Raw genomic sequence first — 25142 nt, forward strand, 5'->3', positions numbered from 1 at the left:
AACACTCAAGAGCCAATAAACAAAATATGTGGGGAAAATATGTATGCGAGTATAGGATGCAGAGATAAGAAAAAGAGCATGCTTGTGCAATATGCAGATGACATTTAAGAACACCAGATATAACTGGTTCCTATCTATTATCATCTAACAAAGGATTGCATGGGAGCCCAGCAGGTGAGTTTGCTCTGTATACACAATATGACATATTCTCAAACTTATAAATGATGTCTCTAACTAATCTAATAACTATGCATGTCTTGCTAGTAATCATTGAATCACTAGCTACATATAAGTTCCTTATGTTTTGTTTATAGGATAAGTCTAATCCAAGCTTGATTTCCTCAGCTTCATGATGAATCATTCATCATTTCTGATAAAAGCAAAATTTCAATCACAAACTTCACATCTCACAACAGAAAGAAAGATAGCTGTATAAGTAATGGCAAAAGGGCATAAGGAACTAAAATCATCAGGATTAGTAAGCTAATTTCAATGAGAACAAAATATACAATTATAGACATTCAACTTGTAAAGATTGACACGCCTTGCTGAATGTTTTCAATTAAGTGTTGTGACGTTCATGCAAATCTATCCTGCATCCACTTGAACCTGTCAATGACAGAACATCCATTTCACATGTGCATCCTCCAAAAGTTTAACTGGGCTAGCTCTAATCAATGCCAATCCTTCAAACTCTTCCTGTGATCAAATTTCAGCTACCAGATATTGCAAATTTTGGCAAGTCCCAATTCCATAGGCTCAATCCAAGCAAATTCCTTCTAATGCTGTTAGTTCCAAGTAAACTTGACTTCTATTTCAAGCAACAAATTCAGGCTATCTCATCCAAATTTGTGGACAACCAACTGTGTTCTCAGCAGAATCATATCATTTCATTAACATCCAAGCAACTCCTGAACTTTACAGTAATTTATTCATTGGAATGCGAATTGTGGATGTCATTGGTATAGATTAACCAAGCCACCTCTGCTTATTGAGTTGTGGAACTACATAAAATCATAAAAGCACCAAATATTTTATCAAGAATTTTAAGGAACCACTACCAATAGTCTCCACAAGAACATAAACCATTTTCAAACCGGTGAAACCGAATCCTATCCCTTACAATAATAACTCTGCTTAAAAGTCTTGAAACCGTTTTTATCCAATTGTGACAGTCATAACAGATTCGGAGGTTCTTTGAAATCCTAACTTCTGCTCCAGAGGTAGTCTTGAGGATCCCATAGGCCAATGCCAACTTTTCACTGTGATGATACAAATTTCCCTCCTTTTCCTCTTCAGAGACATCCATTGTAACTAAGTCTGTTGTGGGCACATATCCAGCCAGCTTTGTTCTCTGGATTAATCCTTCCAACATTTTGTATATCGCTTCTGTTTCAGGATGTGATCTATCACCTGCCTTAAATGGGTGAAGAAAACCAGCCCACTCAAAACAACTCTTTCCCCGGACCTTATGAACTCCCTTCTTTTTCATCATTTCCCATACTCCCTGTGCAGTATCCCATCTCTTTTGAGAGCAGTAGATATTTGACAACAAGACATAATCTCCACTCCTGAGACGAGATATATTTGCCATGGCTGCTTCACCCAGTTCTGGCTTCTTGTATGTTCTACAGGCACCAAGAAGTGCCCTCCATATAACAACATCTGGTTCCATTGGCATTGATTTGATCATGGCAAATGCCTCTTCTAGAAGCCCAGCTCGACCCAAGAGATCAACCATGGCTCCGTAATGCTCAATATGTGGCTGAACCGAATATTGACTTCTCATTAAATCAAAGTATTTGCGACCTTCTTTAATCAAACCACAATGGCTACATGCTGTTAAAATTCCAAGAAAAGTTATAGAATCAGGCAAAACATTTTCCACCTCCATCTTTGTAAAGACTTTGATTGCATCTAAAGCAAGCCCATGAACTGCTAAACCACTGATCATTGCATTCCAAATACAAACATTGTTGCGTTGGACACCATCAAAAATCTCTTTGGCAGTCTGAATTTTACCGCACTTGGAATACATATCAATCAATGCTGAACTCAAAATAAAATTCAACTCAATTCTTTTCTCAATCAACAACTCGTGCACCCACTGAGCATGTTTAAGGGCTCCAAGTTTTGCACACCCATTTATAACTGATGCAAATGTAAATTTATCTGGCTCAACGTTGGATTTATTCATAAATCTAAAAAGTCTCAATGCGTCCTCAAATCGTGCTTTTCTAACATAACCTCCAATCATCGTGTTCCATGTTACCACATCTCGTACAGGCATTTTATTAAAAACCATTTTGGCAACCCTATAATTTTCCGTTCTCATTAACTTATCAATGATCAAATTCAACTCCACCAAATCAATACTCCAACAGAAAACTTGATCAATAACTTTATAAACAAGACTACGGCAATTGCAATGCACATATTTCAACATTAAAGAAGCCATAAGAGACGGACTGGTACCATAACTAAATGTAATGATTCTTGAATGGATTTTACTCAGAGTTTTGATATCCATTGACGTTTTGCCTGATTGAAGAAGGTTATAAAGTTCTTGGTAATCTGCAAAAGTACCATTCATTAAATTGTAAAAAAAAAAAAAAGGTCTAAACTTAGAATCTTTCACTAATGACAATAATATAATTTGATAACCAGCAACAAGTTCTAAGGGGATAATGAAGTGCTAATCTTTCATTAATTTAAACACAAAAACAAATTTCATCACTATAAGTGTCTAATGAAGTGTCAATCTCTCATTAATAAAAATTAAAAAAAAATTACCCAGAGACAAGAGCAAGTGATCAAACAATACCTGCATAATGTTGCTGAGGAGGAGAAGAGACTGGTACTGAACTGGAGGAACGGTTCCACCTAATAATTCCCATATGGGGCTGTGTAGTCAGCCTCTTTATCACATTTAGTTGCATGTTTGCCGTACTCTTTCTCTCTCTCCTCCGTCCCCTTCTCCCTCACTCTATCTGGTCTTGAAATTTCTGTCTCTCTGCTTGGAAATGGGAGCGGAAGAAAGGAAAGAGGATGGTTCAAATATGGGCTAAATTCAATTAGCCATTTATGGGCTTTGTACAAAAGGGCCTTTCAAGGCCCTTTCTGGTTATTTAACTTACTGGTTAGAATTGGGAATAAGTTTATCACCAGGTAAATTGAACCATTCGAAATTCAGGTTCAACCTCAACAGAAGAGACTGGTTTCTTTTGTTATGTTCTTTGCACCAAATTACCCCTCTCTATTATCCATAAACCCTAAATCACCGCTCCCATCCTAAGAGACAAAACCCCTGGCCCCCATCGAAACAAATACTTCTTCCACCGGATAAAAAAGTCCTCCTTCTCGTGGGTGGCTCTGGTGGCTCTGCTTCTCGTCGGTGGCTCTGCTTCTCGTTGGAGGCTCTGCTTCTTGTCGGTGGCTGTGCTTCTCTTTTGCTCTCATGACTTTCATTCTCACTTTATAAATTGAGTAAGTAAAAGCTCTATCTCTCTTTCTATGATCAGTGAAGGATAATCAAAACTCTATCTACGTCTCTGTTCCTTTCTCTATACTCCTCGATCTTCATTTGTCTAATTCTTTTTATTAATACCCCTAACCTTTGGGAAGGGTAAAGTTTTCCCTTTTGAATTGTTGTTCTTTAAATAAACAATATATATGCGGATTGTGTAAGTCATTGTAAATGTAAATTATATGGATATATGCAATAAGCTTCCATCAATTGAAATCCTTTTGCTGGTTTGAAGTGAACAAACCACTTGGGTATTTCTGGATGGCGATATCTATTATATTCCCTGTTGAGGAGGTCAGTTGGAAAGACAGATAATTACTCAGCCATTTTATTTAATAGTTGCAAACAAATGGAATAACCTTGACAAAGGAATGTTGCCTTGACCTAAAAAGACTTACTAAACCCAGCTTTAATCTTCATTTGGAAATTTTGAGGTTTTTTGTTCCTTTCAAATTAATTATCGGAAACGTAGGGTTGAGCTGCTCTTCTAGTATGCTATTATTAGTGCTGCATGAGATTTATGCAATTATAGTTTTTTCTAGTTTCGTGTAATTAACCAAATTGATAGTTTTATTAGCGAGAAAGCAGTTAGCATGGCACAAAGAGATAGTGACATGAGGAAGAAACCAAACATATTGATAACTGGCACACCCGGAACTGGAAAAACAACTACCGCATCTGCTCTGGCAGAGGCCACCCAGTTCCGCCACATTAATATTGGAGATTTGGTCAAAGAGAAGAACTTGCATGATGGATGGGATGACCAGTTTGACTGCTACATAATTAATGAAGACCTGGTAAAACCCTATATATTACCGTACTTCAAGCTCATTTCCTATGTTAACATGGATATTTGAAATATTAGTCAAATTTTCAGGATGTCCATTTTCTAAAATTTCTATTACCTTTTTGGGGCGGGAGGTAGGTGTGTGATGAACTCGAAGATATAATGGAAGAAGGTGGAAACATAGTGGACTATCATGGTTGTGATTTCTTTCCAGAGCGATGGTTTGATCAAGTTGTGGTTCTGCAAACTGACAATTCTGTTTTGTACGATCGTTTAAGCAAGAGGTAGTTCAGCCTATCTAACTCATCTTGAACGTCCTTAAAAGTATCGTTGTGTGTGTTTTGTAGCTTCTGCAGTAGCAAATGTCAGGATTAATCTTTTTTTCATCTTCATTTTTCTTTTAAACAAAACAAAAGAGGCTACTCAGAGACGAAGATATCCAACAACATGGAATGTGAAATCTTCCAAGTCCTATTGGAGGAGGCAAAAGAAAGTTATCCAGAAGGCATTGTGGTGGCGTTAAGGAGTGATTCTATCGACGACATCACCAACAACATTGCCACTCTTACTCACTGGCTCACCACTTGGAAAACTGTTCCATAGTGGGATCCTCAGCTTCCTCTCTGTGTTTTTTACTTTGATTATTACCATTTTATTTGAGAGAACTTATCGTGTGGGCATGTTTACGGTGATGTTCATCGTTTACTGTAGTAAGTACACTAACTTTCGGAACCAAATGGTTGAATGTTTCCTTTGTATGAAATCCTTTTAGGTTATCAGTACACTCATAACCTTGAATCATGAAGTCTCCGATAAGATTATCACTTCCATGGACCCATTAATAGGCCCCACCACCATTAGGGCACGAGTTTCTTACTTCTAAAGCAAGTCAAGCCCTATAAAACCAGATCTAGAGTGGAGGAATCTTGTGTTTCCTCCTGGACATGAAAGTGAGACCAGCAAACAGAAGAGCCTTGCTTTTTCCCTGGGAATATATTCCAATTAATGAGGTTTAGTGCAAATCTCAATTAATTAAAAAGAAGAAGAAGAAACATCGTGCGTGTTAAACTTTTGATTTTCCACTTTTCACTTACTAGAGAAGGATCATAATCCAATTCAAGTGTCTTTGAGCTCAATGTGAAATCCCAAGCACACAAACGCCACGTGCACCCGAATTAAACATACGTTTCTCATCATGGGATCGAGATGAAACTTGATTTCCTAAAAGATAACATATAAAATTGTACGACAAAATTTCGTATTAGAAGTGTTGTTCCCTTGCTGGTTTGATGCTTTTACCTTTTCAATTATCCAATGCCTTTTCTTTTCTTTTTTATCTTGTTCATTCACCTGCTAACCTTATTTTTGTAGCAGCGGCTTGGTGTTTTGGATCTTCCAAGGGGAAAGCATCATGTAATTGATGCAGTCCAAAGCACAAGAAGGATAACAACAATCATTTAAATATTCAAATAGAGTTACTTTGTACCCTGCCATCCAGCAGGGCCAAATAGCGTCCAATCCAAAAACCAAGCAACGATTTCAATGAGAAATAAACAATGCAATGCAGAGCAGAGGCAAAGGCACATGGAAAACCAGCTCCAGATGTCATTGTTTACGTAGCAACTCCCAAAAAAGTCCTTCCATTAAGGGATACAACTATTTTTAAGGAAAAAAAAACATTTCAGAGAATAAAATATACAAAAAAAAACCTCCCAAAATTCCCTTACTTCAGTGAGGCGGCAGAGTTAATTGGAGGTATCATATCATTACGAGAACACTCAACTAAAATGCAAAATAATAAAACAATGAAGGAAGATTAAGAACACTAGGTCAACTCATATAGTTGATGACGCAATTTAAGACTGCATATGTGGTTAGACTGAAATTGAGGAACTTGTGCCTTTAATTTAGACAATCTCAAGTTGACAACAATATAATAAACCAACCAAAAACACGACAAGTATGATAAACTTTTAAGGAAAGACACAAATACCAAACATCTTAATATGAATGGGTTCTTACAAGGATAAAACACACCAAAAATACTGTCGTTTCAACCTACCTCCGAAGACTCAATGTAACCAAATTAATTAAAACAAGCTGAACTATCTATCTATACAGGTGAGAACAAGGAGGACAATTTTCCCTTGCACGTTGCAAATGTATTTTGATATTTTTTGCAGCCTTCACATATACCTCTTCTGATGCAGATCAAGAAATGAATCTCCCATAGTTCAGTGATCAATATCTCTGTAAACATTGGAGCTACTGCAATTTTATTTCTGTTATTGTTTTTCCTAGTTTATTACTTTCCTAGTTAGAATTGGAGATTTATTTTGTTATTGCTTTTCTAGTTTATTATTTTTGGAGTTGGAGATTGTACGTTTGGATTAATATTTAAGGGAGGATGAGTCTAATAGAAGGGATTATTATTATTATTTTTTTTTCCATCTTACGAATATGAGTTGAGTTTTCCTTGAGTAATTCCAGCACACATAGAGATTTTGTGTTATTCCTTGATCTTGGTATTTAGCGTCAGGCTACTCCTAGAAAATTTTCTTGAACCAACTTTTTTAGTAAATGATGGGTCGTGGTTTCTCAAATCAACCTTATTTAAGAGATAACACGCACCCAATGAAAGTTATAACTCTACTTTAAACGTGGATGCATTCACGCCCAGTCTCACGATTGGGTCAGGGCAACAACACACCCAACCCTAAGTTGGGCGCAGTCGTGTCCACATATGGTCCCATAATTAGACTCAGTGCTGCCACACCCAACTTTACATTGGGCAAGGATGCGTTCCCGGCCAGTCCCACATTAGGCCGGGCATGACCCCACCCAACTCTTAGTTGGATGTTGACGTGTCCATGCTCGTCCCATGATTAGGCATAAGCGAGACCCCACCAAACTCTACTTTGGGTGTGAACGAGTCCACACTTAGTCCAAAGTTGGGTTCGGGCTCGACCCTACCTAACTCTACATTAGGCGCGGACAGGTCCATTCCCCGTCCTACTATTGGGCCCTAGTGCAACTTAGCCTAACTTTATGTTGGGCGTGGATGCATCCCTGCCCCATCCTCTAATTGGGCCCAAGTGCGACCACACCCAACTCTATTTTCTTAGGCTTGGGGCGTGAATTAAGCCCAACATCCCTAAGATTGGGTATGAAGCTGAAGGGTCACTCTACACTGAGCTCCCCATACCTTGAGCCTGAATTAATAATCGTGATGCCCATCATAATACCATTAAATACGAACAAGCAACCCATACTTATATTAATTAGATGTAATGACACGAGCCATAGAATAATATTATTTTACTATTACAAGATTACATCTCTACCCCTTCTACGTTGCATGAAGCAAGTCAAGTCAGGTAATATAAAAGGATGCATAAATATACAGGAAGGGGTGGGAAAAACCTTATATTGAGAGACAAAACACATTTTTGGCTTCTTTCTTAATTCTACATCTCTTTCCTTACGAGGGACCCAGAGTGCAGCTGGGCATGGACATGTCCAGGTCCAAATTGGGGCGAAGCGGGGCGTGGACACATTCGGGCCTAACATGAGACTGGGTAGAGACGCGTCCAAACCTAGTTATGGGATGGGATGAGAACTCTTTCGGTCCCCAAATAGAGTTAGGCGTGGTCGAGTCCGCGCCCAACGTGGAATTAGGCCCAACCTAGAACAACCTGAGGTCGGGTGTGGGCATGTTCTAGCCCAACATGGAGTTGGGCGAGGGCACGACTATTCTAAAAAGGAATTGGACTCAGGCACGTTAATTGAGTTGGCAGGAAACCAATTCCAAAGCGAGTGGACTTGGCTAACTGACAAGCAAAAAATGTGTGAACCCTAGGGTAATATCATTAATAATAATAAAAGTCAATACTATGAAAAAAATAGAGTAAATGATAAATTAACTTATACGAATGATGACAAATAGATCATGTTTTTGGAATATTGGACTCTGAGCTTAGCTAGGCCTAGAGTAGGCTTCTGTCAACCTGTCTTCCAAGGTTTAAGCCTTTACTTGTAGTAGGAGAACCCTAGTTATTTTTCCTATTAGATCTTTAGTCTTCTCTACTAGCATAGATGAGACCTAAAGTCCAAGTGGTTTCTTTCTACGGGGTCTTAAGTACTGAAAGGATGACTAGCATTTAATGGGTTCCTTTAGCCTTTTCGAGATATATAAAGGCACGAAAAGGTTTTCATCCAACAATGGGGGTTTTTCTTTATAACCCTAGTTCTATATGTGATGACATCCCCAATAACATCGGTGCCATGGATGTGGAATTCATGACTCACCACCAACCTAGCAAGTACATTGCCTAGATGCCTCTCCTTTACGAGCATATCAACAAACTAATCGAAGGAACCTCCTGGGGCCTCTTCGAGATCACTGCCCCCCCTCTACATGTACAATATAGGGTATTCTTTCCCTCTCTGAGGATTTTATAAAGGATGTGTTTAGCTATTACTAGTTGAGTTCGGGGCAGCTGCATCCCAATAGGTGGACACTCATGTCTACCTTTAAAAAGTTTTATAGAATGGTCGGGCTCAAGCCTACTGTGAATGTTTTCAAGAGTTGTTACCAATTGGTCACCAACTCAGATGGTGGCAGTAACATGTGTTGATTCTTCAACTTTGCTAATAAGAGCTAAGATGTCATAAAGGACACGCTATTTGGGAAGCACAACCTCCATAAGAAGTAAAGGGAGAGATAGGTGGTCATACAATACACCGGGTTGATTGCTTTACCGAGAGCAATGTAACAAATCTGGGGATTTTTGATTATCGAAGGACTCCTCCCTATAAAGTAAATAGAAAGCTTTGTCTGACCACCAATGAGGAGAAGAACTGCACCGTGTTGGATGCAGCTAAAATCGACTATGAAATCGATTTGATGGCCAAGGGACACTACTAAGAAGTTTTGAAAGATAGTCATCTTGCTAGGTTTTCTTCTTTTTTGGCCCGTTTTAGAATCTAAACCTTTTGTTCCTCTAGGTTTGATAGTTAGAGGAGAGGCGTCATAGGTGCCCCCTATCAAGAGCCTCCATAAGGGGTCTTCATCTCAGGCCTCTAGTGACGACAAGGATGAAAAGAAGAAGGAAAACTCCTATTTGTTAGTAGGGGAACTCCTTACACTTGAGGGCATTGTCCCCTTGTTTGAAGTAGATAGTCCTGGTCTTTTCTTGTCAAGGGAAGCAAGCCTAAATCCTGAAGTAATTGCAGGTGCCTCCACTAGCTTCAAGAGGAGAAGAATTAGGGCATTGTTGGCTACTTAACCCTTAACTCAACAGAAAGAAGCCCTGTGATATTTTCCTTACTTCGAACCCCGGCTCTAACCGCTGAAAAAGCAGTAGTTGGGACCTCCACCGGAGTTGCTCCTAGGAAGTTTAGGGATGTCTTTTCTAAGCTGGTTCTAGGCCGTAATTCATTTGATTTTCTAGACTTGTTGGACACGGAGAGGCAATACATGGAATCCCTGGTTGAAGGAAAAACGTGTCTCGAGTAAGTTAGCCTTTAGACGGTGAGCACTTTAGAGAGAGCCCCTATTATCCCTGCAGACATCTCAATGATGTTTGATGAAAGCTTTCATTGCCATTTGAATTTAGTTAGCCAAAATGGCTTTTAATGTAAGGAAAAACTACTTCTTTTCTGTTTAGGTTGGGTGTTGTCCTTTTTTAACAACCTTCTTTGGTAGGTTTTTATGATGTGTGCCCCCACTCCTAGAGGTGTTAAACAACATAAAGAGATTGTGTGAGATGGGAAGAAGTTGCAAATAAGGAGAATCAAGCTGCCTTTAAACGCCTTCAAGGGGGGAAAATGTTATGGAAGCTGAACTGCGAAGCATCATGGGTGCCTATTCTAAGCTAAAGGACCAAATGCAAAGTCTTTCCCTTGAGTTAAGTTCCATAGAAAAAGCACTTAAGGCCTCGTACAATCAGGTGATTCCTTTGAGGTGGGAACTTTTCACAGCAAGGGACTCTCAAAGTAGTCTACGAGCCGAGCTTACTGCTACTTAGGCTGAGCTAGCAGCTACTAAGGAAGAAACTAAGATTTCTCAGGCTAATTTGGAGACTTTAAATAATTCTCCCAAGTAATTTCATGAGTTTTTCTAGGGCTAAACAGCTTTGACTGAGACGACAAGAGATATGATATTCTTAGCTATGTCCAACTAGTATTTCTCCAACCTCTCTGAAGGGAAGCAGTGGATTTTAGCGTAGTCTTCCATCCATTTTCCATTCCTAATTTTGCAGACATCTTTCCAAGTAGAGTCATTGCAGCTCAACGAGGGCAATATATGGTTGAAGAGCTTGGGCTACATGTTTAGATCTATTCACATATTTATATATGTATTCTACTGTTATTTACATTCTCATAATAATTTTCTTAATTTTTATGAGTTTAAGTCCCCGTGTTGAGTTCTCATATGGGTCCAACGCCCATGCTTAAACTTTTTTGGGTCCAACACCTACACTTGATAAATATTTCTAATTCTAAAGCCTAGTGGAGATGGGTCTAGAATTTTTCCATACCCACAGGCTCCTAGGCACATCGCTTGTTTGACCAGACTACATGCTCTAGAGGTCTCAACAAGAGGTGGTGTGGACTCATAGAACTCATTTTGAAATTAGAATAAGTAGAAACTTTTTTATAGTGAATTATATAAACCCAATAACAAAAGCTAATTAGGCATGTGATGATGCTATAGGAATCATAAGGAATATTTTTTAAGGAATTTTTCATGTGATTCTTATAAATCATTTACCGTGTTTCTACGACCTTCACTTCCAAACTGCATAAGCTTCTTCTTTGATGGATTTTTTTAGGGTTACTAATCTTCTCTTGAATGAATACTAATAGGTCATGGTTTCTATAAACCAACCCTATTGAAAAGCCAACAAATAAAAGTCATTACCTAAAATGGGATTATATCTTTCTTAGCATCCAACTCTAAGTGGGCATAACTGTGCCTAAATCCCTGTTGGGTAAGGGCACTTTCGAGCCCGAACCCATGTTGGTTTAGGGACACGATCATACCTAACTCCATTGTAGGTTGTGGCACTACCATCCCTAACCATTATTGGGTGCAGTCACAAGCTGGATCCGACTTCTCATAGGCTTAGGGTGTGAGTTGAACCTAACATCCCGCAGGTTAAATGTGTGATTGAAAGGTCATTCCATACCGAGCTTCCCCATAATATCCCACATCGACGAGTGAGGACTTGGGGGAGGGCCTTGTATGAGCATGCTCACCTTGACTAATAAGACGCATTTTAGGTCATTCATGGCTATCAAGAATAAATCCATGAGGCCTATAAGTTAAAATGAATAATATCTTGCTAATGAGTTACGGTGTTACATTTAGTATCAGAACCCGGCTTACTAGCTGTCTGGTAGTGCCAATGGGGGTCGTCAGGCTCCTTAAGGGAGGTGGATTGTAATATCCACATCGGCAGGTGAGGACTTGAGGGAGGTTCTTATATGAGCGTGCTCACCTTAATAAGTAAAACACATTTTGGGGTCATGTGTGGCTATCAAAAACAAATCTATAGGGTCCATAGGTCAAAGCGGACAATATTTTGCTAGTGGGGTGGGGTGTTACACTCTCATACCCTAGGTCTGGGTTAATAATAATGATACCCATGATATCCTATTAAATACGAACAAGCAACATATGCTTATATTTATTAGATGTGTTGGTACAAGTAGTAAAATAATATTATCTTACTTATACAATATTATATTTTTAACCCTTTTACGTTGCATGAAACATGTCAAGTCATGTAATATAAAATAAAAGAGGAAATACAGAAAGGGGTTCAAAACCTTATACTCTAAGAAGTAAACACTTTCTCTGTTTCTTCCTCCTGAATTCTACATTTTCTTCCCCTTCCTCTTCTCAATTTTTATAAAAGCTCATGGATACTTTCATTAATGTTGACGAGGTTATAAAAATTACATGGAATATTCTGGTATGAATTATTCCTAGAAATTCTCGTACATCATTTATGGCTAAATTTTATATCTTCTTCACCTCCTTCTTCTCAATTTTCATAAAAGCTTATTAATATTTTCATTAATGTTGACGAGGTTATAAAAATCATAGGGAATATTATAGTATGAATTATTCCTAGAAATTCTTATGCATCATTTATAATGAATTTAATGACCTTCACTTCAAGATCATGTAGGCTTCTCCTTGGACAAATCTTTTCCTCGGGGGATATAAAACTCTTCTAAAATAAATACTTGTACAAAGTACCCTGGGGGTGTTGATAGGGGACCCTCCGAAAATCAAGTCAGTAATAAGAATATTTGCATAAATAACGACATTAATTAAGATGTTAAAAAGTTTTTTATGAATGTATAGAACAAGTTGGAGAAGAAGATCTAAGGTGAGGAGAAGAAGCTCCCAATCCCACCTTTTTTTCTTCTTTATCTTTTTTATATCACCTGATTTGAACAGTTTTATAGAATGTAAAAGGGATAAAAAAATAAGCTTATATGATTAAGATAATACTATCTCACTGCTTGTCCTGCGCAGGACTCCATGGTAATGGGTTGTTGTCAAGACCCACTTCACTTCGACCCTGTGCTAGTACCTAATGCAATAATATATCTAACTAGTATAAATTATAGATAGAGTTATAATAATATACTTACTTTCAGACATTACTATATATATGTACACTTGCAACCTAACCAAGGAGATGGCATTATTTTTTCCAAACTTTTCTCCTTTTCTAACCTCTTTAGATATTAGGAACCAAGAAGAGAGAGATGGGTGAAGGTTGGAGGAAGTTTTGTTGAGAAATATTGTATATTTTATATTTTTACGTACTAGTTTTTGCTGACTAATATTCAAAGTCAATATTTTTGTATATATAAACAATTAAAATACTTAAATTCTAATATTAACATCCTCTCAAATTTAAGTTTAAATACTCTTCTATATCCTAATTTTCCTATTTCTAAAAACCAACTTAGCTTTTATTTTTCCATCTTCATTTTCTTTCTATTTCTTCGATCTCTAATGCCATATTTTTTTTCGATCTCTTCAGTTTTTTGCACAACCAATAGCCTTTTTGCATGACACTGTCCCAATCCTTTTCCCTGCAAATTTATTTCCTTTTTTGTCTTCCCACTTGTTGAATATGATTTGATGGGGTTTCAATGTTTTCTCGAATTTGTATTTTCTTTTGATTTTACTATATATACGACTAGGTGCTTGGATTAAGATTCCCTCGATCACTATTGTCCATTACAGCCACCAAATTACTATAAAAAACACTATTGAACAATCCTTTCAACTTCACAAATAGCATTTTAGCATAAAATCATTTTAAAATTCAAATAAAATACAAATTTTGGAATTGTAGTGCTGATCTAAACACTAAAGGACCATTCTTTCAACCTTGAATGGCTACTACGCAGAGACTTTTCCTTGAGTTCGAAATTTGACAGTTTTTCAGGAGTTTTAACCCTGAACTAAGTCATTCTTCTTGACCGTTTTGTTTTAGCACCGGGACTGATGATTCGATACCTGAGCAAGTAAAAATATAGTTTGATGCATCGGAAGCCGGTCCTAAGTAAGAAGAAAAGCAAGTCATTCCACATCAAATTCATCTGCAACACTCTTCATTCAACGAATTGAAGAGATCCAAGGTTGTCATAAACCATCACTTAAATAGAAGAAGCTAGAAGAATTAAAATTTGAATCGAAGAAATTCTAATTATATGTGAAAAAATATCAAAATAATCTATATATTATTTTTGAGTAAAATATTCACAACTAATCTTACTTTATATTTATTAATAGAATTATCATAAAAATATATTTTTTTAAAAATTCATTTACAACAAATAGGTTTAGGTTTTGCACTCGGAGACAAATCAACAATTTTCTAGATTTGATTTTGTAAAAGCAAATCAAAGTTGTTAAAAACATATTTTTAATACAACATAAAAAATATAATATAAACTCGGATTATAAAATAATAATTTTTTCTTATATATAATTCAAATATATTAAAATATATGATTCAAATAAAAATTTATATATAATTCAAACATCTAAAAATATATGATTTCAATAAAAATAAATATATAATTTTAATAAGTTAAAAATATAATATAATTACTTATAAATTTTCATTAACTAACAATTATCTAACTTAAAACAAACAACTGTATTCATGCTAACTTATGCCCTGCCCCATGTTTCTTTTCCAGATATTCAATCAACGATTGACAAGCTTATTAATAAGGGAGATGGGCTTACAAGACATGGTTGGAACTTGGAAGAGAGAATTTGTTACAAGAAATGATAAAAGTTAATTATATGTTGTTTGCTCAGATCATGAACTCGAGATTTATTTCCTCCTACATCTATCCTGCACAAAGTATTAAAATACAGTCTCCTTGCAATATCCGGCTAAAAATAAAACATAAACACCATCAAAGAGCATTACCCTCGTGAAGAACATGCTTGCCAATGTATTATGCAGTATACGCCTCCAAGATGATAATTATTTCATTAATATTAAAACAGTATAGATATCTTTATGATAAAATTGCAAGAATTGCTCTCCATCATCCATTTTGCCTTTCAGATACAGGGGAATATCACATTTTCAACTGGAATGTTTGATAGTTGACACTACATTTTTGTTAAGTCATTTAATATATGATAAACTGAGATTTTTTCTTATATATTTTTATGTATTTTTACCAAAATAACTGATAAAAAAAATATTCTATTATAATTTTTGCATTCTAGGCATGGTGATTTGACACCGTGCTATCACCAAATACATTCTTGTAAAGGTGAGGTGGGTCTGTGTTGAATTAACTCAGGTTTTATTGGGTGTGATCATATCCGGATCCATGTTGTTGGGTTGGTGTTGGGCAAATTCTAATGATTTTTGGGTCTCAGCAATACAAAGAAACCAGTTATCTCTTTAATTATTTGATTTTAGAGGTAGAATATTATAAATTTGTTTGGCAGTGTTTGACGGTAGTTATTTTTTAAATAATTTTTCATATTAAAATATATATTAATAATTTTTTTATTTTTTAAAAGTTATTTTTAATATTAATATATTAAAATAATCTAAAATATACAAATCATATTAAATTTTAATAAAAATAAAAAAATTTAAATTTTTTAAAAATACAGATTAAACTGCATTTTTAATAGATTAGAAAGTTAACTTCACACTTTTCCAAATGTTTTTAATTTAAAAATATAATAAAATAATATTTTTTTATTCTAAAAATTTATTTCCAAAATGATCTAAGGCTTTTCAGAGCTTAAAGGACGCCAATTATCACATCTGTCACACCTTGCAATCTACAAAAGGCACTGCCCAATGATTTGGAAGGAGTCTCTTTTTGACCAACAATGTCCAATACTTGACTTTATTCACCCATTTTCTTCATCAGTGATCGGCAATCTTAAGCAATTCATTAATGGCAACGATTGCTGCCGTCACCAGCAAAGTCTCTGATATAAAATCCTCAAATTTAGTAATACCGCACTAAACGGAGAGTTTATTTGACACGACGAAAAGATTGTTGTCTTTTTCTAAATATAGAAGTGTCGAAATAATAAATAACCCAACAAGACCGGGGTCGAACCACAAAAAGATTAATTATATATATTATAAATAACAATAATACAACAACAATAATAATAATAGTAATAACAACAACAACAACAACAATAATAATAATAATAATAATACTAGTAGTGGTAGTAGTAATAGTAATAGTAATAATAATAACAATAATAATAATAATAAAGAAGAAGAAGGAGAAGAAGAAAAAGATGATGAGAACTTTGAGATGTAATATTAATGAAAGGGTTAAACAATGATAATAACAAATGTCAAGGTTAGAAGATCCACTAATTATATGTCAAACAAGTATAGTATAAATTCTTATTATTCAATTGGAAACCACACACAAAGGAGGTTTCAATCATATTATAGATTGTTAACATTATTACATTAGTCATCTTATTCGATTAATGCTAGTACTTGTAAATCTCGTCAAGCATTCATGATTATAACTTATGTTAACAACAAATCAAGTTCCTTTCATAGCTCAGGTGTCGGTTATACCATACAGTATGGGCTATGAAAGTGTCAAGCATTTGTTGTACCAAGTGTTATACAACATAAATCAAGATTAGTCATTTAACAAGCAAAGTATTAAAGAGTGAACAAGATAACAAATATAAAACATGTTAATATCAAATATTAAAATTCATATTAAGTTTACACTATACTTATTCTTACACCATTAGTGTAACCTTTTCACCTTGACATAATAAACTTAGCTAGACATAATGAAAGAAAGAAAAATAAATAAACAAAATAAGAACATAAATAGGATAAAAGTTAACTAAGTAAATGAAAGGAAATGAAAGGCATAAACTTGATATTAAGAAAAGCAAAGCATAAGCAATACAAAAAACTACAAAGAGAGAAAGCAAAAGCATGATCTTGATCTGGAGACCAAGATGCTTAAATGCATGGTAAATGCCTCCTTTTATAGGCCAAAATTGAGAACTATTGATTTGATGACTAATTGATGAGTGGGTGACCAACTCTTGACTTGGTGACAATCCTTATCTTCTCTTATCTGCCCAAAACGTCATTGATAACGTCAAAATTGGAACCACTTGAAAACATGAAAGTTGTAGCCAATTGTCTCAGCTTTCTTGTGTAAAAATGTCAGCTCATTTGGACTTCTAGAACTCCAGATATGACCAAAATACTAAACAGTGCTCGGGCTAGAGGACAGATTCGGGCTTCTTTGTTGTTGCTACAATTTGGACTTGAAAATGACATTTTTAGATCTTGGGCTCCATATGAAAGTTGTAGGCCTATGTCTTACCTTTCCATCCATATAAATTAGACCTAAACCTGAGATCTATAGCTTCAGATATGACCTAATTACCGAACAGTGTTCCGATTTGGATTGCACCGACATCTATTTTCTAATTTTGGTCATCTTTTTGCCCTTGCAATTTAAGTTCTTAAAGTCATCAATCAATCCTTTCATTTATGTGATAGGCCTGCATTTAAAATGAACATTTACCATAAATTAAAGGTATCTTATATTATTAGATATATTATTATAAAACATGCTTTCGTTAAGGAGTTATTGATACTTCAAGTGCAAAATGATGATATAAAACCTTGATAAAAAATGCACTTTTAAGTACTAATCACACCCCCCCCAACTAGCTTATTACTAGTCCCTAGTAATCAAAGCGTTACAATAGAAAAACAATTTGCAAATTCCACAAAGCAAGATATACATCATTTAACTTCCATTAATCTATCCAGATAAACAAACTCTCGTTAAATTTATATACCTGCTCAATACCTCTTAACAAGATATTCATAAACCTTTCTTTTGTGCTCAATGTATCAACACATAATTATAGGGCTTTTCTTGGAAGAAAACAAAATTTTTATTCTAATGTTTAAGGTTAACTTCCTTGGGTTGAAATTATTATTTTTGTCTCTTTTTTTTTAAATATATATACATATAATTTAAAAACATCATGCATCTTTAACCCATGTAACGAGCTTTCAGCTAATGACTCCCAGACCAGTTGGTCTTAGGGCATTAGGTGTAAGACACCCCTACGAGCTTAGTAACTCGGGTCGCAGATACTGATATGTAGATAGTGCAATGTTTGATTTCCTTAAGCTTTTCTCCTCAACCCATGAACAAGCGTTGGGCCAATAGCTCCCAAGTCAGTTGACTTGAGGGTATTAGGTGTTAAAACACCCCTTCGGGCTTAATTGCTTAGGTTAGGGAGGCTACGAAACCAAACTTATCTACATTTTTATTATTATCATTTTTTTTTCTTTTTTTTTTTATTATTTTTTTCTTTTTTTTTTAATTATATACAATCCCTTTTCCTTAGTTGTTACCTTTAACAAAAGAACATAAATAATGTAATAATCCAATATGCAACCCACAATCATATGTTAAAGTGTGTGTGTGTGTAAATTAAGGTTTAAGAATACATGTTAAATAAGTATATGAGCAGAATTAAGTGATAATAATGCGAGAGTTTGTAAACTTGAATATTTCAAGAAGTATTATAATAGATCTTGTTAAAAATGGTAACTAAGATACGTCTCAAGAGTCACTTTAACAAAAGAGCTCCTTTACTCTGCCATCCTAGTAACAACAATTATGCACACGCTTTATGAAATAAAAAATAATTTTTTTTTATCAACTAATACCCTCTCCCCCCAACCAAAACGAGACATTGTCCTCAATGTTTAAAGGTAGAAAGATAGAGTATAGAAGATATCACCTGAAATAATGAACACTGACAAACCTGAAACACACTAAAACAAAAATAAGAAATAACAAAACACAATAATAAAACCAAAAGACACAAAAATTCACAAATGAAGGCTCAAATCCAATCTAAGCTTTTTACGGCTTCCCGTAGATGACCAATTTATGCGACTCATGGAAGGATCAATCACAGGAATGAAAGATTGTAGTTGGTCAATCAATTGTTCAGCAGTAGCAGCAGAGATTATGATTTGTCGTGCAGAAGATGTTAGAAATTCCTGTTCCACAGCATGATCAAGAAAAGACAACAACTTATCATAATAACCATTAACATTTAACAAACCTATGGGTTTATGGTGAATGTGCAATTGAGCCCAAGAGGAAATATGAAAGATCTCTTCCAATGTGCCTAGACCACCTGGTAAAGCAATGAAAGCATCAGCATGGTTAAACATTGCATTCATTCGAGCCGACATTGTGGAGACCTGAAGTTCCTCTCCAATTGTTTTTCCAATGATGTCCCCTTGTGCCAAAGCTTCAGGGACAACCCCCAAAACTTGACTACCTCCTAAAAATGCAGCTATTGACACACCTCCCATTAACCCAAGACTGCCTCCCCCATACACTAAATGAATCTTTCTCTCAGCTAGCACCTAACCAAGATGATTTGCTGATTCTAAAAACTCCTTTTCTTTCCCAGGACTAGATCCACCGAAAACACAAATATTTCTTATTTGATGACTTGAGGAACTTGCCATTTCTACACACTTCTGTATTTGTTAAATGTATGGGTTGAGTAGAAATGAAAGGAAGGAAAAGAGGGTTTTATAGATGAGAAAGTAGAAAGGCAATCATAACATCTATATGTAGGCCAGCTAGAGTCTCACACACTCTCTCTCTCTTTTTATTTATTTATTTACTTTTGAAAAAAAACATGTGTATGTACAGGTAGTTGTGATTGTGGCTCACATCTTCCCTTGGTTTTACGTCCAAGAACGGCTTAAACGCCCTCTATGGGTCGGGGATAGGCTTCCCATCCAGTTTTCTTAAAAACTGGCAAACAGGGTCTTTTTTAGTCAGATTCCCAAGACTAAGTCGATCATGTTCTTTATGAAATAGTGGCCATAAATCATGAATTGCACGATGCACATCTCCACTAGGATGCGTCTCAAGAGTCAATAGAAGATTATCTAAAGACTCCTTACTCAGGCCATCCTTAATGAATTGTATTTTATCTTCACGGTTTATAGATACCATTCCTAAAGAACGACATTGTGTATTACAAGTCCATCTAGCACATCGATGACAGACTTCTAGTCGTTTTGCACGACGTTTCTTTGCAAAAGTGCTTTTACCTGTTCCAGGCATGTGTGAAATAAAGAAATTAGAGGACTCACCTGATAATCGGACCTTTGCTTCAATCAACCAACGAATATCTTCAGGAATTCCATGATTCATTAACAATCTCAATCTTGCACATCTAGCACGGTAAATTTTTGTAATCGCATTCTGAGGCAGAGCGGGAAAATACTTTTTCAATTTTTCAAGATTAGTGTCCATTTTCAAATGAGAATTAGAAGAGAGATTCAAAGAATTGCACAAATATATACACAAATATCAGTTATTGTGGGAAACTGAAAGAACCGACTTAAGTCACGGAGTACCGTTATCCGCCATTTGACCGGGGTGAGAGAAACTAGCAAAAATCACTCAAAAAGAAACACAAAAACAATGTGAGAAAAACAAAATAATCAACCTTTATCTACAAGATCATTCAAACCAGCTGATTCATTTTCACTAGGAAAATTATCAAAGTAAGCTTTCAAACGATGTCCATTTTCCTTAAAATCATTGTCATTCATTGAATTCTCAATATCACAGGCCCCATAAGGATTGGTCCATCTTAATCTTAGCTCTTTAGGGAATGCATAGAGTTGAGAATCATAAAACAAAACTTTTTGACCAGTGTCAATTTTTTGACAATTTTCACAAGTTTTGCAGAATGCATGTGTGTCCTTGAACATGGTGGGCCAATAAAATCCATTTTGAAAGATTTTTGCAGCAGTCTTTTTTGACGAGAAATAACTTCCACATGCTTCAGAATGACAAAGTTTAATGACACTACTTACCTCATTGTCGGGAATGAATCTTTGAAATATTTGATCAGGACAATATTTGAATAAGTTAGGGTCATCACAATAAAAGCTCTTCACTTCGTTCAAAAACTTTTCTTTGTCTTGGGTACTCCAATCAGCTAGCAAATCTCCTAAAGCAAGAAAATTAATATTTTTATCATACCAAGGCATTGAACTAAGAGAAAGTAAGGATTTGTTAGGAAAGTAATCATCGATTGGTGTGATGTCAGATGTCGAATCTGTTGTCACTGTTGACAAAAGATTCGCATCAACATTTTCGGTGCTTGTTTCATTCGTGATTTCTTCCTCAGAATAAACCATTTGCAAATCTTCAGTTTCATCCAATTCATTTTTACTTAAAGTAGATTCAAGTTGATCATAAACTAATTCATCAATATGATCTACTTCTTGTAAATCATTATCATCTCCAGGTTGCTTGCAAATGTTGAAAATATTCATCTCCAATGTCAGACTGATAGAACACCCTTCTGAAGTACAGTTTTAGCTGGGGGGGTGTGCTTTGGAAGTAAATTTCTCTTTGGGCTTCTAACATCTTGAGTTTCCATGTTAGGGAAACAACTTGATGTGTAAATGGGTGCTAATGTGCCTAACACCTGGCACATTTCTATTAATGATGACATAGGTGGCCGTAGTGTATGATGAAAGAGCTATCCTAGTTCTTAGTTTCTGTTTGTGCTTTGTCCTTATATTACATGCACTATGCAAAGGAACCACCCAAGTCTGGAAAGCTAGATCACATTGAAGGTTCATTTTGTATGCAGTTAGAGATTGAAAAGTTGAAGATAATAATGCTTTAGCCATGTGTAACTGTCCAATATTGTATGTTAGACCCACATGGCTTCTTGAATAGAGACTCGTGGAAAAAAATGTGACAATAAAATTTTTTTGGCAATGTGAGATGTAATTTTGTAAATGTGGAGGCGAGGAAAGGGTAAAGTGAAGGTTTATTCTTGCTATCTAAAATGAAAGTCAAGTTTTTTCTTTTACATACAAGAGATTTATTGCATCAAGATTTGGTAATGTGTAGATTTTTGAAACTATAGAAGTTGTTTTGGAGTTCATAAATGAGAACTATTTAAGTATGATTGATCTATACAACATGTAGGAAGTGCTGGTGATGTTTTGGAAGATGATCCTGTTGGAAGGCTGAAAGTTTTTGTCTATGAACTTCCAAGAAAATACAATAAAAAGATACTGCAAAAGGACCCAAGATGCCTCACCCACATGTTCGCAGCGGAGATCTTTATGCATCGGTTTCTATTATCTAGCCCTGTTAGAACCCTCAATCCCGATGAAGCTGATTGGTTTTATACTCCTGTATATACAACCTGTGATTTGACAGCAAATGGCCTTCCTTTGCCTTTCAAATCACCACGAATGATGAGAAGTGCTATACAGCTTATTTCTTCAAACTGGCCTTATTGGAATCGGACGGAAGGTGCTGACCACTTTTTTGTAGTGCCACACGACTTTGGAGCATGCTTCCATTATCAAGTGAGTAAACCTTTTTCTTTTTTCATTACCTTTACTTGTTTCCCTCAGATTCTTTTGACAATCTTTTTCAATGCATTTGGATTTTTGAATCAATTGACCTGAATTGTGGTTTTCTGAAGAGCTAATGGGGTTTCAATCTTTCTGTTATATCTAATTGCATATGTATATTAGTAATAAATTGTTGTGCTCTGGCAATTCTTTTTATTGCCATCAACTCTTATTTTATGTTCCTCTGTTCTTCATGATTTTTGCAGGAAGAGAAGGCTATTGAAAGAGGAATTCTTCCCTTGCTCCAACGTGCCACCTTGGTGCAAACTTTTGGACAAAGAAATCATGTTTGCTTAAAAGATGGTTCCATTACTGTTCCTCCATATGCTCCTCCACAGAAAATGCAAACCCACCTGATTCCTGAGAAAACTCCTAGGTCAATTTTTGTGTACTTCAGAGGCTTGTTTTATGATGTAGGAAATGACCCAGAAGGTGGCTATTATGCAAGGTAATTCCATGTTCAATAAAGCAATTAGATCGATTATTTCTACTCTTTTCCATAGAATGTGAAGGCTTACGTCTATTTTTGAACAATGCCAGCAGAAATGAAACTAGGTAGGGTATGTATGGGTTGTGAAACTAGAATCATGATCCTTTCATGTATTTCAATTAGACTGAAAGAAGTCAAATACATGGACTTCTTCATTTCAATTCTAAGCTGAGTGGAAGAGAAAGAATACATGTCATGTTTTAGCAATGATCCTTTATATGATAGAGGCATAAATGGAGATCGCTGATCAATTTGTTTCTGAGTTTACAGAGGTGCTAGAGCAGCGGTCTGGGAGAACTTCAAAGACAATCCACTTTTTGACATTTCCACGGAGCACCCAGCAACGTATTACGAAGATATGCAGCGGGCTGTTTTCTGTTTGTGTCCCCTTGGCTGGGCCCCATGGAGTCCAAGATTGGTTGAAGCAGTGATATTTGGCTGTATCCCTGTTATTATAGCAGATGACATTGTTTTACCCTTTGCTGATGCAATCCCATGGGAAGAAATTGGGGTGTATGTAGATGAGGAAGATGTTCCAAATTTGGACACCATACTCACTTCCATTCCACCTGAAGTAATATTGAGGAAGCAGAGACTGCTAGCTAACCCTTCAATGAAGCAGGCTATGCTATTCCCACAACCTGCTCAACCAGGAGATGCTTTCCATCAAGTATTGAATGGACTTGCACGAAAATTGCCTCATGATAGAAGTGTTTACCTGAGGCCTGGTGAGAAGATCTTAAACTGGACTGCAGGTCCAGTTGGTGACCTGAAACCTTGGTAGCAGCTATAACAGGATGCTCCTTGAAGAGATTCTTAGCAGCCTCTCCGGCAGTCCTTCCAACGAAGCTGGTTTAATCAAGGCGGCTGTTTACCTAAAGTGTAAATCTTGGTTTTTCACTTTAATATGTCAGATTAAGCATCCATTATGTATGGTCCAGTAGTGTTAGTCGTATTCTGCCTTGGGTGAAGAAACCGTAAATGGGGTCTGCAACGTGTTCTGATCCCGTTGATTGACAACCTCACTGTTGCATATCACCCATGCTCTGAAACAAAGCTTAAATTGTCATTAGGGTTTCTGATTGATGCCAACAATAAAAGTTTTAAAACTAAAGAAAGTCAGACAGGGGAAAGAAATATAATTATGTTAAAGTAGGACAAAACTAAGAAAGGAAGAAATAAACAAACATATCCCTCAAGAAATGTAGTTAAATTTTTATTTCCTTTGTTAATTAAAAAGAAATGGTGTCTATAAATAAATAAGAGATTAAAAAAGTGAAATTATAGTTTTTTCCATTGTTAATTAAAAAATTAGCATCCATAAATAAAGAAGAGATTTTTTATATTTTTTAAATCAATTTTAATTTTCTTTGAAATTGGAATCAACACTACAAAGCATAGTAGCAAGTTTTATTTTTGCATTATAAGTTGTTTTTTAAATGATTTTTAAATTGTTTTTCATCTGATAAGGTATTAAATTAATGTTTTTTGAATAATTTTAATATATTAATATAAAAAATATTATTATTTTAATATTCTTTCAATTAAAAAATATTTTTAAAGCAACAGCATCAAACCTTGTAAGATGTGTTGATTGGAAATTTTTAGTTCATCTTTCTCGAATTAAAATAATGTTGTTAGAATGGACATTTCCCTTCGGGTATTTTGTTTTTATCTTCATTTGAGGAAGAAAGGGGGTAAAAAAGAGCTAATTGTCCAATGGTGAATTTGAGCAGAACTGTAATCTTCGCCTGAATTCAAAACTTGAAAAGAACATAGAAAGCTTACAGGTATCACACTGTCCCATAACATTGTGTTACAACAAGGATGAGGAAAAGCCCAAATGAGGTGGGTAGAAGGAGCTTGCTGGTGTGGGGAGCATGAAAGCCACGCTTCCGCTTGTTCTCCAAACTTCGTATTCTCCTACACTATCTACCTCCATTCTTTATACAACTCACTCGTCATCACTTATTTTTTCTCTTCACTGAGAAGAGGAGAAAGTCCTGAAAAAAAGGCCTTGCATAGTTGCATGCACACACGAGGCTTCCAGCCACAAAAACATCACCATCAACTTGTCTTTTACATCTTACAGGCAACAATGTTGGCCTTAGAGGACCAACTGATCGTTTTGCTCTAAAATCATCTTTCTTTTCTCCTTCACTTCACATCTTGATTACTTCTTATAAGCATCAGCATCAGCCCCTTGCACCTGCTGCTCCAAGATTCTCCATGCGTTGTGCAGCCAAGCAAGCCTACATTTGTAGAGATTGCGGGTATTACCACCCCCCCCCCCCCCCT

At 35.8% G+C, this 25142-nt stretch overlaps 3 protein-coding genes across 12 annotated transcripts; 2 read left to right on the plus strand and 1 right to left on the minus strand.

The window, feature by feature from the left end:
* On the minus strand, positions 1–3112 carry LOC105138576 (Tetratricopeptide repeat (TPR)-like superfamily protein). 3 transcript variants are annotated; one of them, XR_844805.1, is made up of 3 exons: positions 2825–3112; positions 545–2574; positions 1–370 (listed from the first exon to the last, which is right to left on the minus strand). XR_844805.1 is itself a non-coding variant. In XM_011044708.1 (2 exons), the coding sequence occupies exons 1-2, from the start codon at positions 2937–2939 to the stop codon at positions 1058–1060; spliced, it is 1632 nt and encodes a 543-aa protein (XP_011043010.1). In that variant the 5' UTR covers positions 2940–3112; the 3' UTR covers positions 66–1057. The 3 variants fall into 3 exon arrangements, 1 of the variants encoding a protein (XP_011043010.1); XR_844804.1 differs by having other exon boundaries at positions 1–428; XM_011044708.1 differs by having other exon boundaries at positions 66–2574.
* Positions 3113–3138: 26 nt separating this feature from the next.
* Positions 3139–5111, plus strand: LOC105138574 (adenylate kinase isoenzyme 6 homolog). 8 transcript variants are annotated; one of them, XM_011044705.1, is made up of 5 exons: positions 3139–3375; positions 3442–3486; positions 4095–4323; positions 4452–4597; positions 4730–5111. In XM_011044705.1, exons 3-5 carry the CDS (start codon positions 4120–4122, stop codon positions 4914–4916), a joined length of 537 nt encoding a protein of 178 aa, XP_011043007.1. In that variant the 5' UTR covers positions 3139–3375; positions 3442–3486; positions 4095–4119; the 3' UTR covers positions 4917–5111. The 8 variants fall into 8 exon arrangements, with proteins under 8 accessions (XP_011043007.1, XP_011043006.1, XP_011043009.1 ...); XM_011044704.1 differs by having other exon boundaries at positions 4104–4323; XM_011044707.1 differs by having other exon boundaries at positions 4115–4323.
* A 16794-nt stretch (positions 5112–21905) lies between these two features.
* Positions 21906–23958, plus strand: LOC105138577 (probable beta-1,4-xylosyltransferase IRX10L). The gene is made up of 3 exons (XM_011044711.1): positions 21906–22306; positions 22561–22802; positions 23115–23958. Exons 1-3 carry the CDS (start codon positions 22037–22039, stop codon positions 23626–23628), a joined length of 1026 nt encoding a protein of 341 aa, XP_011043013.1. The 5' UTR covers positions 21906–22036; the 3' UTR covers positions 23629–23958.
* Positions 23959–25142: the final 1184 nt, after the last annotated feature.

Source organism: Populus euphratica, unplaced genomic scaffold (genome assembly GCF_000495115.2).
Source record: "Populus euphratica unplaced genomic scaffold, PopEup_1.0 scaffold79.1, whole genome shotgun sequence".
Taxonomy (NCBI): domain Eukaryota; kingdom Viridiplantae; phylum Streptophyta; class Magnoliopsida; order Malpighiales; family Salicaceae; genus Populus; species Populus euphratica.

What these genes read in the sequence shown, in the direction of transcription:
- LOC105138576 (XM_011044708.1), bottom strand. Translation starts at nt 2,939, where the DNA reads ATGCAACTAAATGTGATAAAGAGGCTGACTACACAGCCCCATATGGGA. An exon ending in TCCTCAGCAACATTATGCAG is followed by an intron (nt 2,575 to 2,824) that starts GTATTGTTTGAT and finishes GTACTTTTGCAG; the next exon opens with ATTACCAAGAACTTTATAAC.
- LOC105138574 (XM_011044701.1), top strand. Translation starts at nt 4,120, where the DNA reads ATGGCACAAAGAGATAGTGACATGAGGAAGAAACCAAACATATTGATA. An exon ending in ACATAATTAATGAAGACCTG is followed by an intron (nt 4,324 to 4,451) that starts GTAAAACCCTAT and finishes GGCGGGAGGTAG; the next exon opens with GTGTGTGATGAACTCGAAGA. An exon ending in TACGATCGTTTAAGCAAGAG is followed by an intron (nt 4,598 to 4,729) that starts GTAGTTCAGCCT and finishes ACAAAACAAAAG; the next exon opens with AGGCTACTCAGAGACGAAGA.
- LOC105138577 (XM_011044711.1), top strand. Translation starts at nt 22,037, where the DNA reads ATGTTCGCAGCGGAGATCTTTATGCATCGGTTTCTATTATCTAGCCCT. An exon ending in GAGCATGCTTCCATTATCAA is followed by an intron (nt 22,307 to 22,560) that starts GTGAGTAAACCT and finishes TGATTTTTGCAG; the next exon opens with GAAGAGAAGGCTATTGAAAG. An exon ending in GAAGGTGGCTATTATGCAAG is followed by an intron (nt 22,803 to 23,114) that starts GTAATTCCATGT and finishes CTGAGTTTACAG; the next exon opens with AGGTGCTAGAGCAGCGGTCT.